Consider the following 12,869-nt stretch of genomic DNA (forward strand, 5'->3'; position numbering starts at 1 on the left):
CGAAACCACTTTTCCTATGGATAAAATCAAACCCCATCATTTCCTCTTTCTCCAAGGCCAGACTCATGGCTTGGGATGCTTGGCCCTGTCGAGCTTCTCGGGGATTTTTCTTTTAACCTTAACTTTTTAAGACAACGACATGTTCCGCAACTTCCGCTTCAACTTCTACACCCAACGATAAAGCAGCACTGACCTGATATTTCCCGACAATGGCTCAGCTCCTGCATAACTCCCGGTCGACACTGGCCAAGTTGTTGGTGCTGGCTTTATCTTTTTCAAACCTGGCACACTCGGGTGGCATCGTCCAAGACGCGAATGGCCTTGCAGATTCATACGACTATGTCATCGTCGGAGGTGGAACTGCGGGGCTGACGCTGGGTGACCGCCTGAGCGAGGACGGCAAGAACTCGGTGCTGGTGGTAGAGTACGGGGATTTGGGTGAGTGAACGGTCCTTGGCTGCCAGTGCCAGCCCCAACCTCAAAGAATAAGACTGACAAAAACATGACCAACATCACAGTCAACGTGTCGGCAATCACCGAAGTCCAGGGAGGGTTCCAGGGCATGAACCCGGAATTCATGTTCAGCCTGACGTCTGTCCCACAAACAAACCTCCGCAACCGCCGCGCGGGCGTCTTTGCCGGCAAGGTGCTGGGCGGCACGTCGGCCATCAACGCCATGATGGCCATCCGCGGCACGGCCGAAGACTACGACCGGTGGGGCCGGTTCTTTGGAGCAAACTCGACCTGGAGCTGGGAGGGGATGCTGCCCTACTTCAAAAAGGCCATCAGCTTCATCCCGCCGGGGCGCGAGGTGGCCCTGGCCTCCAACATCACCTACGACCAGCGGCTGTGGGGCAACACGTCCAGGGTCTTTGCCAGCTGGCCGTCGTACCAGTACCCCAGCACCAAGGCCATCGTGGACGCCTTCAGGGCGGTGCCGGGCGTCGAGTTTCCCCGCGACGGCGGCGAGGGCAGGACGGGCGTCTACTGGTATCCGCAGTTTAGCCACCCGCAGACGGTGACGCGGTCCTTTTCGCGGACGGGGCATTGGGACGAGGTGGACAGGGAGAATTACGAGGTGATTTTGAACTCAAAGGTGACCAGGGTTCTCTTTGATGGCACGAGAGCTGTCGGGGTGGCTTTTGTGCAGTCGGAGGGAGGTGCTGGACTGGCAACGACGGTCAATGCGAGGAAGGAAGTCATCTTGTCTGCGGGAGCCATTCACAGTCCGCATATTCTGCAACTTAGTGGCGTGGGCCCGAGGAGACTGCTCGAGTCGGCCAAGATTCCCGTTGTTGCCCACGTTCCAGGGGTTGGCCAGAACTTTCAGGATCACCCGACGCCGTCGGCCAGCTTTGATCGTGAGACACGAAACTTTGCTTATATTTCATTCCTACCATGTAATTACCTCAAGACTAACAAGACGAACCCGAGCTAATTAAAGTGCGCAACTTCCCCATCCGCCCCGTCCGTCAAGACTTTACCAGCAACGCCAGCTTCCGAGCCTGGGCCGACGACCTCTGGGCCGCCAGCAGACAGGGCCCCCGCTCCATCGCCACCGGCAACGTGGCAGCCTGGCTGTCGCTGCCCGTGATCTCGCCCGCCCGCCACGCCGAGATCGCCGACGCGCTCGCGGCCCAAGACCCCGCCGCCTGCCTGCCCGCCGACGCCGACGCGACCGTCGTCAAGGGGTACGGCGCGCAGATGGCGTCGTACGCGGCGGCGATGCGGCGCAACGACACGGCGTTTTACAACTTGGTCGTCAACAGCGGCGGCGCGCCGGGCAGCAGCGTCGTCAGCCTCGACGGCGGGTCGGCCGAGGGCTGGCTCGTGGCGCTGCACCAGCTCAGCCGGGGCAGCGTCGACGTCGACCCCGCCGACGCGTGGGGCCGTCCGCCCGTCGTCGACTACCGCGCCCTGTCCAACCCGCTCGACAGGGACGTCATGGTGGAGATGATTCGCTTCACGCGCCGCTTCTTTGTGGACAACCCGGCCATGGCGCGGTACGAGCCCGTGGAGCTGCAGCCCGGCGCCGCGGTCGTGAGCTTCGAGGCCCTCAGCGCCACGCTGCCTGGCACGGTGAGTCCGACCATGGGTCATCCGGTCGGGACCTGCGCCATGATGCCGCTGGAGTTGGGGGGTGTCGTCGATGAGGAGTTGAGGGTGTATGGGGTGCAGGGGCTGCGGGTCGTGGATGGGAGTGTCATGCCGACTATTGTGGGGGCGAATCCATCTCAGACCATCTATGGTATTGCTGAAAAGGTGTGTCTGATCTTTGAATCTGTTGGCTACAACTACCGTCTCGATCGCTAACTTGGCTATGAACAGGCTGCGGATATAATCAAGGCAGGTGACACGGGCATCTGATCAGCAACTTTTGTAAGGTTATCCAGGCACAGCTAGCTCTATCTAGCAAAGGGATTGTGCTGCCCATAAAAAACCAATCATCCTCGAATCAGTAGTTCCTGCTTTCTTCGTGATATCTCGGCAGTCATTTCAACCCAAGATTGGTACAGCTCGACTTCCTGATCCGCCCATTGGACCAGCCTTTCACTCGTCATCTTGTTGAATGGTTCTAGTTTCAGTCGGTACAACGGCAGCCAGGCCATTACCCGCGTCGCACAGACGCGGTATAGAGCCCACAAAAGTGTCCGAAGCCACTTGCTGAACGCAAACCAGACGGCAAGCATGATGATGGCAGACGACACCATGACTTTGACGCACATGTCAGTGGTGTTGCGATCAAGAGGACAAGTTTACCGTCGTATGTAGTCACTCACAAATAATAACGAGTTGGTGATCCAAGCTCATGAGATTGTTGTCGTCTGCGAATGTGGCGTTGTTCATTCCGAAAATGCTCGACAGGAACGACAACGGCAGCTAGAGAGTCGGTCAGCACAAAGTTACAAAATGTAGAAGCAAGCTTCATGACCATCAGACAAGGGGCTACTTGCAAAAAAGATGGTCACCACCGTGAACATCATGATCGATCGACTTTGTCCAACAGTCTCTGCTCCCTGTTTCACAGACTGCCAGGCGTGTAACAGACTTGCCTGCTGTTGTTTGAGGTTGAGAAGAAACAAGACCTTGACATTTTACACCGTTGATTAATATCTGCTGCCGACCTGGTGGCTCCATTGCACGAGCTCTGTACTCACATCTTCTAAAGTCCTCTCGGCACTGCTCTTGAGCGATTCCAACTCGCGTATGATATCGTCCATTTCGAGTCTCAAATACGAGGCATGTCTAGAAAAGCTCGCATACTGCGCCTCGAGGGCCACGTCTTCGATCTTGACGTCTGGCGCCTCGTGCGGCAGCGACGGGCCCTCTTCGCTCGACCCCAGTATTGACGCCTTGGCTATGGGGACGAATCGGTCGATAAACTCCTTCTGCTGCTGCTGGACGGCAATGATTCGCGTCAGATCCCGGAGGATGTCTCTGATTTCTTTCTGTAGGGCCGTCTCTCGGTGAACGTCGAGGAGGACTGTGTACGGGTTGGCTTTGTCGGCGCCGAGGTATCTAAAGCTGTGGAGGTTGGAAGTCGACTTGGTCCAGGATTCCAGGCTGGCGTTTTGCACCGAGAGCTTGTGATCCTAGAGGTGAGAGTGAGAGATTAGCAAAGTGTGAGGGTATTTTGCGCTACAACTGTCAAAGAATGTATGTCAAAGAAATACAATGGGTCTATGAGAAGCCACTGACGATCCTTCCAATGGCCGTCGCAAAAATGTCCATGACTTGGGGTCGTGAGTCCTAACAAGAAGCATAAGCCGTCAGTAGAATAAAGAGTATGAGTGCGTGAAACAGCCTACATGAGGGCGGGATCGGTCCAGGAATGAGGCATTGCATTCTCTCAAGATGACAAGCGCCAAGTCATAAACCGACCGAATCTTGATCGTCCCGCTCTGTAGACGCATCTTGATGGTTTGAAACACTCCCGACGGATCTCGATTCTTTCCGTACTGGCAAGCAAAGGAGGTGATGATGGTGTTCTTGTCCAGTATCCACATCCACAGCTGATCGACCATCACCAGGCGCGGCACCTTGCGCACATCCCGAAGACATTGTCCGTATACAAACTCGGGGTAGGACGAGTTTAGTCTCTGGTCATTCCCGGCATAGCCTGTCCGGTAATTTCCAAGACTGCCTATCCTGCTGGGTTTTGTCTTGAGGTGAAGACCTTGTGGCTCTCCCAGAATTCCCCGCTCCATGCGCATTAGATTATGCGCGTTGTTTGGATCCATGGCTGTGCCTTGGTATACCGTCTGATCGCGGTCGGTGGACTTGATAATTTCAGGACTCCAGTTGGCCCATTGGCCCAGTGTCCGTCGTGGGTGGAGGGAATACTGGCCTTCCTTTGTGATGAGGTACTTTTCGAGCATCTTCTGATCTCGGTAGAGAGTGATGGTCTCGTAAAGACTTGCCGCGTGAATCAAATACCGTCCCAGCTTGTTTTTGATCGGGAGGCCGCCAGGTGTCAAAAGCTCTTCTGCAACGTGTATAGCCCTTGTTTCCCTCGAAGCAGCATCCGTAATCTTTGCCCCGTTGGGCTGGAATGTACGCTCGTGGTGAATACAAGCTTCGTTGTCTGTTCGTCTAGCTCTATGTCTCGTGGTGTGCCACCGGTGTAGCATGTCCCCGAAAACACCCGATGATGAGCCCCGAGTATCAGCAGGTGGAGAGGGCAAAGGCCATGACCTTTCCAGCCTGCCGATCACTCGCCGCATTTCCGTTTCTGCATTGGCTTGGGCACGAGCTTCCCTCTGTTTCTTTAGTACTTCTTCGGTGCATCGTGATAAAATGCCGCGATACCGATCGTATTCCCAGTGCAGGAAAGGGGCCTTGGGTGAATGTTAACAAAGGACAGAGATAGCAACACAGCTGGATTGGCTTCCACATACATATAAAGCCATCGCGTCTGCTTTTCTGTGGTACATATGTGGAGGGTCTAATGCAACGTGCAGCACAGAACGTCAATACCATCAGATCCTCAGAGGATCAAAGACGGATATATGATTCGAGCCGTTGCACAGTCAAATGAACAATTGACAAACCTGAAGAGATGCTCTCGCACATGGGTCTCATGTGTCTGGTATGTACTGCAAGGCTGGACAAGTACGGATGACCTCTGTTCATACCGCGTTGTTGTCCACGCCAAAACTGAGGTCTGAGAAGCATATAAGGCCTTGATTTCTGAAGCGGGTCGGCAAAGGGGCCGTCGTCCAGCTTGGACTCTTTTCGGTAATATTTCGCAATAACCTTCTGCAAAAGGGAAACATGTAAGTTTTTGAAGGAGAGACTAGCCACCCGGGGGAGAGATACTTGCCTCCACGTACTGGATTGCATATGTACTCGTTAGTTTGAATTAAAAATTTGCGAGTAACAGGCTTGAGGGAAGACTTACCTCCATGTTGTTACATGGGATATGGATGTATCTGATTCGGTCTTTCTTTGACTTTTGGTCAAGGATGCACTCATGATAATCTTCTCTATGCTCATGCTGCAAAAGATCGCTCAAAGGAACAGTCTGATTCGGAAAAGAGCCCTCGAGGTGGCATCTGTTGAACATCCTTGAGAGCAGTGTCTCTGTCGCAGGAGTATTGAGACTTCCGAGCCCTGCCCTCAAATCTGGTGTGACAAAATCAGGCTCAAAAGGACGGTCTATCCCGTCGGCAGACTTTTGACTAAACTGCATGTAGCAGACACTAAAGTCCTTTTCAACGTCGTAGCGTGTGTCGGTCAACGAGCTTGAATCCTTGTCTTGCCTTTGTATCACTGCATCGATGGCCTCCCACTCTTCCTGCGCATCCCGACTGCCCTGCTCGATCCTCTTTGGGTCTCTGTACCTCTGAGAGCTTGCCCGCAGTCCAGTTCTGCAGCCTAAATCCTCTCGAATGAGTTTGGCTCTGCTGTACAGCAACCGTATCTCGAGCGCAGTCTCGGTCATCTTGGCAAACACGCGTTGGCTTGCTTCGCGAGCAAGAGCCGCCTCCGACCTTGGCTCACCTGCCGCCATCTGCTCCATCGCCACCGATTCTTCCGAGCCTGCCGCATCAGGCCTGGACCGGCTTTGCACTTTTGCCGTTTCTCGGGCGGCCCTGACGCGCGCACTCTCGACGCTGGTCAGCTTTGCGAACTGCACGCGGTGCTCGTGCCTCCAGACTTGGTGCTCCAGCGTCCAAAAGCTTGCTCTTTCCCGCAAGGGGACGCAGCTGAGGTAGTGCGTGACATGGTTGACGACGGATGCCGGCTGGTGGTGTTCATCGCTGGGACAGCGGACGTCTGGATTCAGGCAGTGCGCTCGGGGGTTGCGGCGAGCTCCTCCGCCCCTCGGGGATTGCGGATACATGTGCGCAGATGTCATTGCGTATAGAGGTGATCAATTTCATGGTGATTGTGGGAAAAAAGAAATGGATTTCTAGCATCGCTCGGTGGATGGGTATTTGCGCAGAGATTTGACAGGCGTTGCTCCGCAGCTGAGCCTTGCCATCTTCAATTTGATTGGAAAGGAGGGGAAGCGCGCGCAGGCTAACTGGTTGAGGAAGAGCAGCAGTTGTGTATCCACATTATGCATCGTATCAGTTCCAATGATACGCGCGAGTGCTTGCATATTACGTCCAATCGGGCAGTTTTGACAGACGGGTGGCCCCCAGGTGCAGATAATTCTTGATTTGTGAGCACCCGTTTGGGGCTGTTCCTGTAGGATCTGGTCCTGGTCCTGAGCAGGGACCCTGGCAGATCATCATCGCAATGATCAAAATCCAAGAAAAAAAGTGACATGTCTCTGGTGCAACAGTGCCTTGGATCCCAGCCTCTGCATCCGGATTATATGGGTGTCTAGGTTACCTACTACCTTTCCTCCAGCTGATCACATAGCCATGGCTACCACGCCCCAGTATTTCCAGCCGGCTCAACCCTCTCATTCTCATCTCTTATAAGCGAAGTCCATTTCTCACGATGGCAACATCACCCTGCTTTGGACAGAAAAAAGTTCCATCCGATGCGGTTCCTACCATTGACATGTGTGCCGTTGTCGTGTTGAGCCAGTCTTTTGGCAGGAAGAAATGTTTTCGCAGTCCTAGCTGGGAGTTATTGGCAGTAGGACTTCCATTCGTTTCCGAGCTATTGCAAGACGATTCCATCCCGGTAGCTATCGGATTTGTGGTGTTATAAGATAAGACCCAGCCGTCAAAGGCCAGAAAGACAAGATTGTTACCGTTTGAGCCGAGGAGTAGCTTGACCTTTTCGCCCACGAAAGCCGGCAACCTTTTGGGAGTATCAGGCTCGGGTCTACACGAGGTGTCTAGAAGGTAAAGATCCAGCCCGGAATGTGATGTTAGTGCCCAAGGGTTGTCGTTGGTCGATAGGGCTGCAACTCTAAGCCTGCCGCTATCGATAGACGCGGACCAGACTACTGCCTCGCTCTGCGTCTGTGTTTTGGACTGCGAAACGTGGCCAGAGTTTGGCATGGACGGCGCTTGTGGCTCTGGAAGAGCGTCAGGGACATGGGATGATTGCGCTTGCTCGCCATGAGGACCGCCGCCCTGACCTTGATCAGTCAATGCTGTTACTTCAAGACCAGTGCTCCACTTGTGCTCTCGGACAACCTTGCCATGCAGACAAAGCAGTCGGTCAGGGTTTGTGGGGTGCAGCGCCCAGTGTCCCCTTGTTTGACCTTCTTTTCGCTCCAGTGGTCGGATGACTTCCTGCTTTGCTCGCAAATCCCATATATGCTCTGCGTCATCTGTGCTCACCACAAGTAGCTTTTCGTCAGGGCTGAAAAGCACCTGCCTTGCAGGCTCTCTGAGACGACTGTCAAACACGGGGAAAACAGCCCATCTCCCGGTAAAGCCGCGGGGCTCATTGCGAGTGCGCTCCTTCTCGGGCGTGGGAGGCTTCACGTCCTTGATCTGCAGACGCTTGCAGACTATATACCCCGAGTCGTCACCGGACACCATGTACTTTCCAGAGGGCGACCAGGACAAGAGGTCAACGGTACTATGCAGGGGGTGCGAGTGCACCTTGCGCAGCCAGTTGCCCTCGTCGAGAGCATCGTGGATCACAACGGAACCGTCCTCGCGGGCGCAGGCAAAGAATTTATCTTCGGGGCCAATGGCGAGCGCAGTGATGGTTGTGCTTTCGGCTGACGGCGTAGCTGTGACCACGGGCTCTGTGACGGCGTAGCTGCCTGATGTGCTGGTGGCGTCGTCATTGTCGGGGTCCTCGTCGGATCGCACCAGCGAGTCCGGCCCCCAGACGTTGCAGACCGAGCCACGGATGTCGTAGAACCGTTGACTGTCGGGGCTGAAGACGACGCCGATGGATGGATCGCCGCCGAGGCTGCATGTTAGTCGGTATACGAGGTGCAACTGAGGCAAGGTCCATATGCTGATTGTGCCAGTGTATTCTACCGTGAGAAGGAGAGATCCATCTTCAGAGAGCGCAATGTCTTTGGCTTTGACATTGGGGTACTCTACAAGGTCGTCGCTCGGCAGCCACCACTCCCAGAGCGAAGTGTCCTGGCAGAGAATCAGCAGCCGGTTATTGTCCGGATGCCACAGGAGCTGTTCTTGATACAGCAGGGGATCCTGCATCGCTCGGGTCCGACATCGCAGAGGCGCTCTGGCAAGGTTGCTCAGGTCCCAAACAACTGGTGGTCTCCCACGCCATGCCATTGCGACCTTGGTTAAATCGGCGCTGATTGCCTGTCTCCAGGGACACCCCCAATAGCTGGAATCCAGGCCCGCAAGGCTCATCTTGGAAGTTTTTGAGGCACCGTCGTCGACCTGGATGATCTGGACTGCGCAGTTGTCAAACGCAGCTACGAGCTCCGTTTCTCCTGGTCCAAACCTCAGATGGCGCACGACAGCATCAACTGCCTTGGGTATCTGGTGAAGCTTCTCTCCGGTGGCGACATCCCAGATGACAAAGCAGCTGTAGCCCCCCACTGCGAGAGTCTGACCGCCGCGGCCAATCGCCATCATCGGGACGTACTCGGTATGCTTGAACCTGCGGACCTTTTCGCACGTCTGAACGTTCCAAGCGGTGACGACGCCGGCACTGCTAACCAGGGTGAAGAAGAGACCCTCGGCGGCGAGCACCTGGTTGCCGAACTCATCGTTGCCAACCAGCACGCTGGCCAGACAGTCATCCCATGTCTCGGACCGAATGCCGCTGACCGAGAGGCGTCCCTGGTCCAGGCGAGCCGTCGGCAGGGAAGAAAAGTTGGCCCCGCCAGCACACTGTCCTCCATAAACCTTGGCCACCATCGACGCACGCGGACACATTGGTGGCACGTTGCGGTAAACCGCCGACGGGCTGCTGACCAGGTTGGCGGCAAACTTGCTGGCGATGCGGATAAAGTCAACCGCCCAGGGCTGGATCCAGGCCAAGGATACGCGAGACTCTGTGCCCATGGAGCGCACCAGCTGACGCGGTTCTGACTTTGGCTGACGGGTCGACCTCTTGACAAACTTCTTGAGATGCTTTGCCGATTGAACCAGCTGGGTCATGTTGCCGGACAGAGAAAGAGCCTCTATCCAGGATAGACAGTGATTGAGCATAAATCCCTCGACGGCCTCTAGCAGCTCTACGCTATCCACGGGAGATTTTGACACGTGTTTAGCCCAGTGGTTGACTGCATAACGCAAGAGGGGAAAGTCTCCTGAAATTCCGACCAGGTCGTCGCCTGTCGTCACCGGAATCGACGCAAATCTCGACTTCCACTGCTCTTCGCACAAGTAGGCAAGGCATGTTTTGGCAATCGTTTCGTGTGCGAGCTGCTCGTCAATCCATCCCGAGCCAATGCCATCCTCGCCCACGTCATTCAGCAGAAACTCCCTGGCTGTCGTGTGTATCAAGGAGATGCGCTGCCTCCCAGGCTGTGTTTGCGCCTGCTCGATCGTGATAAAGTGGCCACAGATCTGCGTCATGGACACGGCCAAGTTCAGAAACTCGCCAAACTCGGGCCTCAGCGCTGCCGCCATCTCGTCCACAAAGAGCGTGCGCACGCTGCATGTCACCCACTCTAGCACTCTCCTCGCCAATCTGCCATTCCTGGGGTTCTGCGTTTTGACATTCTTGAGCATGTGTTTGTACATTGCAGCCATCCCCCGCGGGACCTCTGTCAGGGCAACCAGAAGATCCGTCTTTATATGCCAGCTGTCTTGGATGAGGTCGAGAGCCAGCCGCGCCCACAGAAAAGAGCCATGGGCTTTCTTGAGTATCTCGTCTCTTACAAAAGCTTGTGTCGGTGGATCTCCCGGCACGACGTCCTGGACCGCCCTGGTAATGTAGTTTCCCATGTCTGCCTCAGTATCGGACGCTACCAGGAAGTAGGTTGTGCCCCTCGCTTGGTCCCAGGTAGGGGCTACCTTGAGAGGTCTGCTGGTCATCAAAACCCTGATTGGCGTCTGTGAAGATATTGAGGAGATGAGTGAAAGAAGTATGCCTGGGCTATCGGATTCGTCCAGGCTGTCGAGTACCCAGTATATAGGCCTAGATAGCTTCAGTTTAAACAGAACACCTTGAAAGTAGCGCTCCCAAAGTGCTTGAAAGTCTAGAGTGGCAGCAGGCGAGCTCAGAGAATGACCCGTCTTGGCTTCCAGTCGCAACACTGCGTCGCGGAACTCGGGGATAGACAAGGCCATTTGCGCAGCGATTGCCCTAAGACAACAATGCTTTGTGCTGGTGAACTGGTTGGTGCGTTCAAAAAAATGATGCTGCACATCGAGTCCCATTGACTGGAGTCTCTTGACGCTCAGTCGCGATAGCACTGTTTTCCCAGTTCCAGGAAGTCCGACAAGCAGAAATTGGCGACAGTCGGCTGCTTGGCCACTATCGTAGGATAACCAGCTTTTAAAGTCTTCTTTTTCGAACAGCCAGCCTCCTGAGGTAGAGTAGCTGATGTTATCGGAGTCTATGGGTGTGATGGTGTTTTGGGGAAGGTCCCTGACGCCGAAAATATCTCGAATTCTTTGGTCGATATTTTCTTGACTCGGAAGTTCGGGCTCAATTTGAAAGTCTGCCTCCATTGAAGGAGGCCCTATCGAAAGACATTAGTATCATTGACAAAGCATGGCCGGTCTGATGCCAGGTGCTCCTCGATATTTGAACTTATGGACGCCTTGTGAATTGTAAATATAGACGTCGAAGGGGTTAGCATACCAGTATCTGTCAATTCTGATGCCCATGTTTTGAGGATACTTTTGACCTTTCTGAAATTTGGGTCGGATCTGTCCCTGAACTTGCAAATAGTATGATGGTCGGCGTCCATCCCCGCCGATGTTTCCAGAGGAAACCCCAACACTGCAGATGACTTTTCCACAATCTACAACTCGCCTCCCCAGCTTGTCAATCTCCATTACCCCAAGCATGATAGAAAGAAAGGACTGACCATGGCCTTAGTTAAACCTAGACTAGTCTTGAGAGTCTCAAAAAATGAGCACAGCAGTAGGCCCTCGCAATGCTGCCGGAAGCCCTCGTTGATGTCCTGGATTGTCTCCGAGTTGATGTCCAAGCCCGAGACGTACGCCTTGGTCGTTCCCGTGGGCGTTGCCGCCAGGATGTTGTTGAGCGTCTTGGCGTACTGCGAGCCTCGGTGCGGTGTAGCTAAGAAGAGTATTCCCCTAACCCTTGCCACCAGGTCCGCGTATCGGTCGTCGTGCCTACCGAGGGTGTAAGCCTTTTTTACCACCAAGCCGCCCATAGAGTGCACCACAAATATGATCGGCCTGTGGGAGTCTCTATCATCCTCGATGGCCGCCAGCAGCTGCATCAAGAGATCTTTGGCGAAGTCGAGAATGGTCAGGTTGGTGGCCGCACCCCGAAAACTGGCGTTGTAGCCAAAGGTCGAGATGCGAAACCTAGCCAGTGAAGGCTCCTCCTCGGGCAGCCAGTCGGGCCAGAAAAGCGCCGTATCGCGGTTCCATGACCACGTCCTCCACGCGGAGCCGCCCAGTCCATGAACAAACACTATGTCCCCGGCAGGTTCATCGACCGGCTGCACTATTTGCAGGCCCAACGGGTCTTCTGTGACAGCGCTGCGGCTGGGTGCAGGACTTGTGGAAGCCCGGGCCCCGAATGTGGATGACGAGGTAAAGCTCCTGAACTGTGGCAGAAACCTTGGCCGTGTGGGGAGATCAAGAGACTCTTGGACCTGGCCAAATGACTGTTCCATATTCGCCGTTGTGCTGTTGTTGCTAAATGAAGATGGCGAAGGCGACGCATGGCGTGCGTCTGGGGATGCATGGTCGCCATCAAATGAGCCCGAGACCGAAGACTCGGATTTGAAGCGGCCTCGGCGGAAGTTCTGTACAGCTTTGAGCCTTGGGTCAAAAGTCTGGGGAAATGAATACAAAATACTCACCATCATGTCCTACTGAAGTTCAGGTAGGGAGGTAGGCAGTTATGCCCAGGCTTTTCGGTCGAGACCCACTACCGCAGTGTAATGTGCTGTGTAGCCAACTAATTCGTACTACTGTAAAGTGAAATCATTGTCACAACCCCCCACGGCAAAATACTGGGGGACATGAGTTAGATGGCTGATTTTTGTTTCGTCCGTTGACGCGGAATTCACCATGCAAGAGTTATCAGTCCATGTTGCAATGGGAAAACAGAGCTGCCAACGACATGGCCTTGCAGCATGAGGTGGTGCAATAATTGGCTTGGCCTGCATGATAGGTGTGATGGCGGGTGGCCAAGAGCAAAGGGCAAGGATCAACCGACCTATGGTATTTTGATAGTGGATTCGCAGCCCAAGTACCTGTGACACCCGGTCTTTGCTCAGCCCGCCCGTTTTATGGTGGCACCGAATATCTATCTGCGCTGACAGCGGGAAAGAGCTTTGTACTATTGACATCAAGCAAGCTGCC

At 54.6% G+C, this 12,869-nt stretch overlaps 3 protein-coding genes across 4 annotated transcripts; 1 reads left to right on the forward strand and 2 right to left on the reverse strand.

Annotated features, from left to right (window-relative positions):
* Nucleotides 1-209: 209 nt before the first annotated feature.
* On the forward strand, nucleotides 210-2,313 carry MGG_10479 (oxidoreductase; the record flags this gene model as incomplete). The annotated part of the gene is made up of 3 exons (XM_003713334.1): nucleotides 210-438; nucleotides 519-1,361; nucleotides 1,445-2,313. 3 exons carry the CDS (start codon nucleotides 210-212, stop codon nucleotides 2,311-2,313), a joined length of 1,941 nt encoding a protein of 646 aa, XP_003713382.1.
* Nucleotides 2,314-2,444: 131 nt separating this feature from the next.
* On the reverse strand, nucleotides 2,445-6,361 carry MGG_10480 (uncharacterized protein; the record flags this gene model as incomplete). The annotated part of the gene is made up of 8 exons (XM_003713335.1): nucleotides 2,445-2,713; nucleotides 2,781-2,880; nucleotides 3,159-3,593; nucleotides 3,700-3,750; nucleotides 3,810-4,838; nucleotides 4,899-4,945; nucleotides 5,136-5,259; nucleotides 5,402-6,361. The coding sequence occupies 8 exons, from the start codon at nucleotides 6,359-6,361 to the stop codon at nucleotides 2,445-2,447; spliced, it is 3,015 nt and encodes a 1,004-aa protein (XP_003713383.1).
* A 105-nt stretch (nucleotides 6,362-6,466) lies between these two features.
* MGG_10481 lies at nucleotides 6,467-12,556 on the reverse strand (the record flags this gene model as incomplete). Of its 2 annotated transcripts, XM_003713337.1 has the most annotated exons (4): nucleotides 12,365-12,556; nucleotides 11,393-12,307; nucleotides 11,164-11,326; nucleotides 6,930-11,041 (listed from the first exon to the last, which is right to left on the reverse strand). In XM_003713337.1, exons 1-4 carry the CDS (start codon nucleotides 12,368-12,370, stop codon nucleotides 6,930-6,932), a joined length of 5,196 nt encoding a protein of 1,731 aa, XP_003713385.1. In that variant the 5' UTR covers nucleotides 12,371-12,556. The 2 variants fall into 2 exon arrangements, with proteins under 2 accessions (XP_003713384.1, XP_003713385.1); XM_003713336.1 differs by lacking the exon at nucleotides 12,365-12,556 and having other exon boundaries at nucleotides 6,467-11,041; nucleotides 11,393-12,363.
* Nucleotides 12,557-12,869: the final 313 nt, after the last annotated feature.

The sequence above is a fragment of the Pyricularia oryzae genome, chromosome 2 (assembly GCF_000002495.2).
Source record: "Pyricularia oryzae 70-15 chromosome 2, whole genome shotgun sequence".
NCBI lineage: Eukaryota > Fungi > Ascomycota > Sordariomycetes > Magnaporthales > Pyriculariaceae > Pyricularia > Pyricularia oryzae.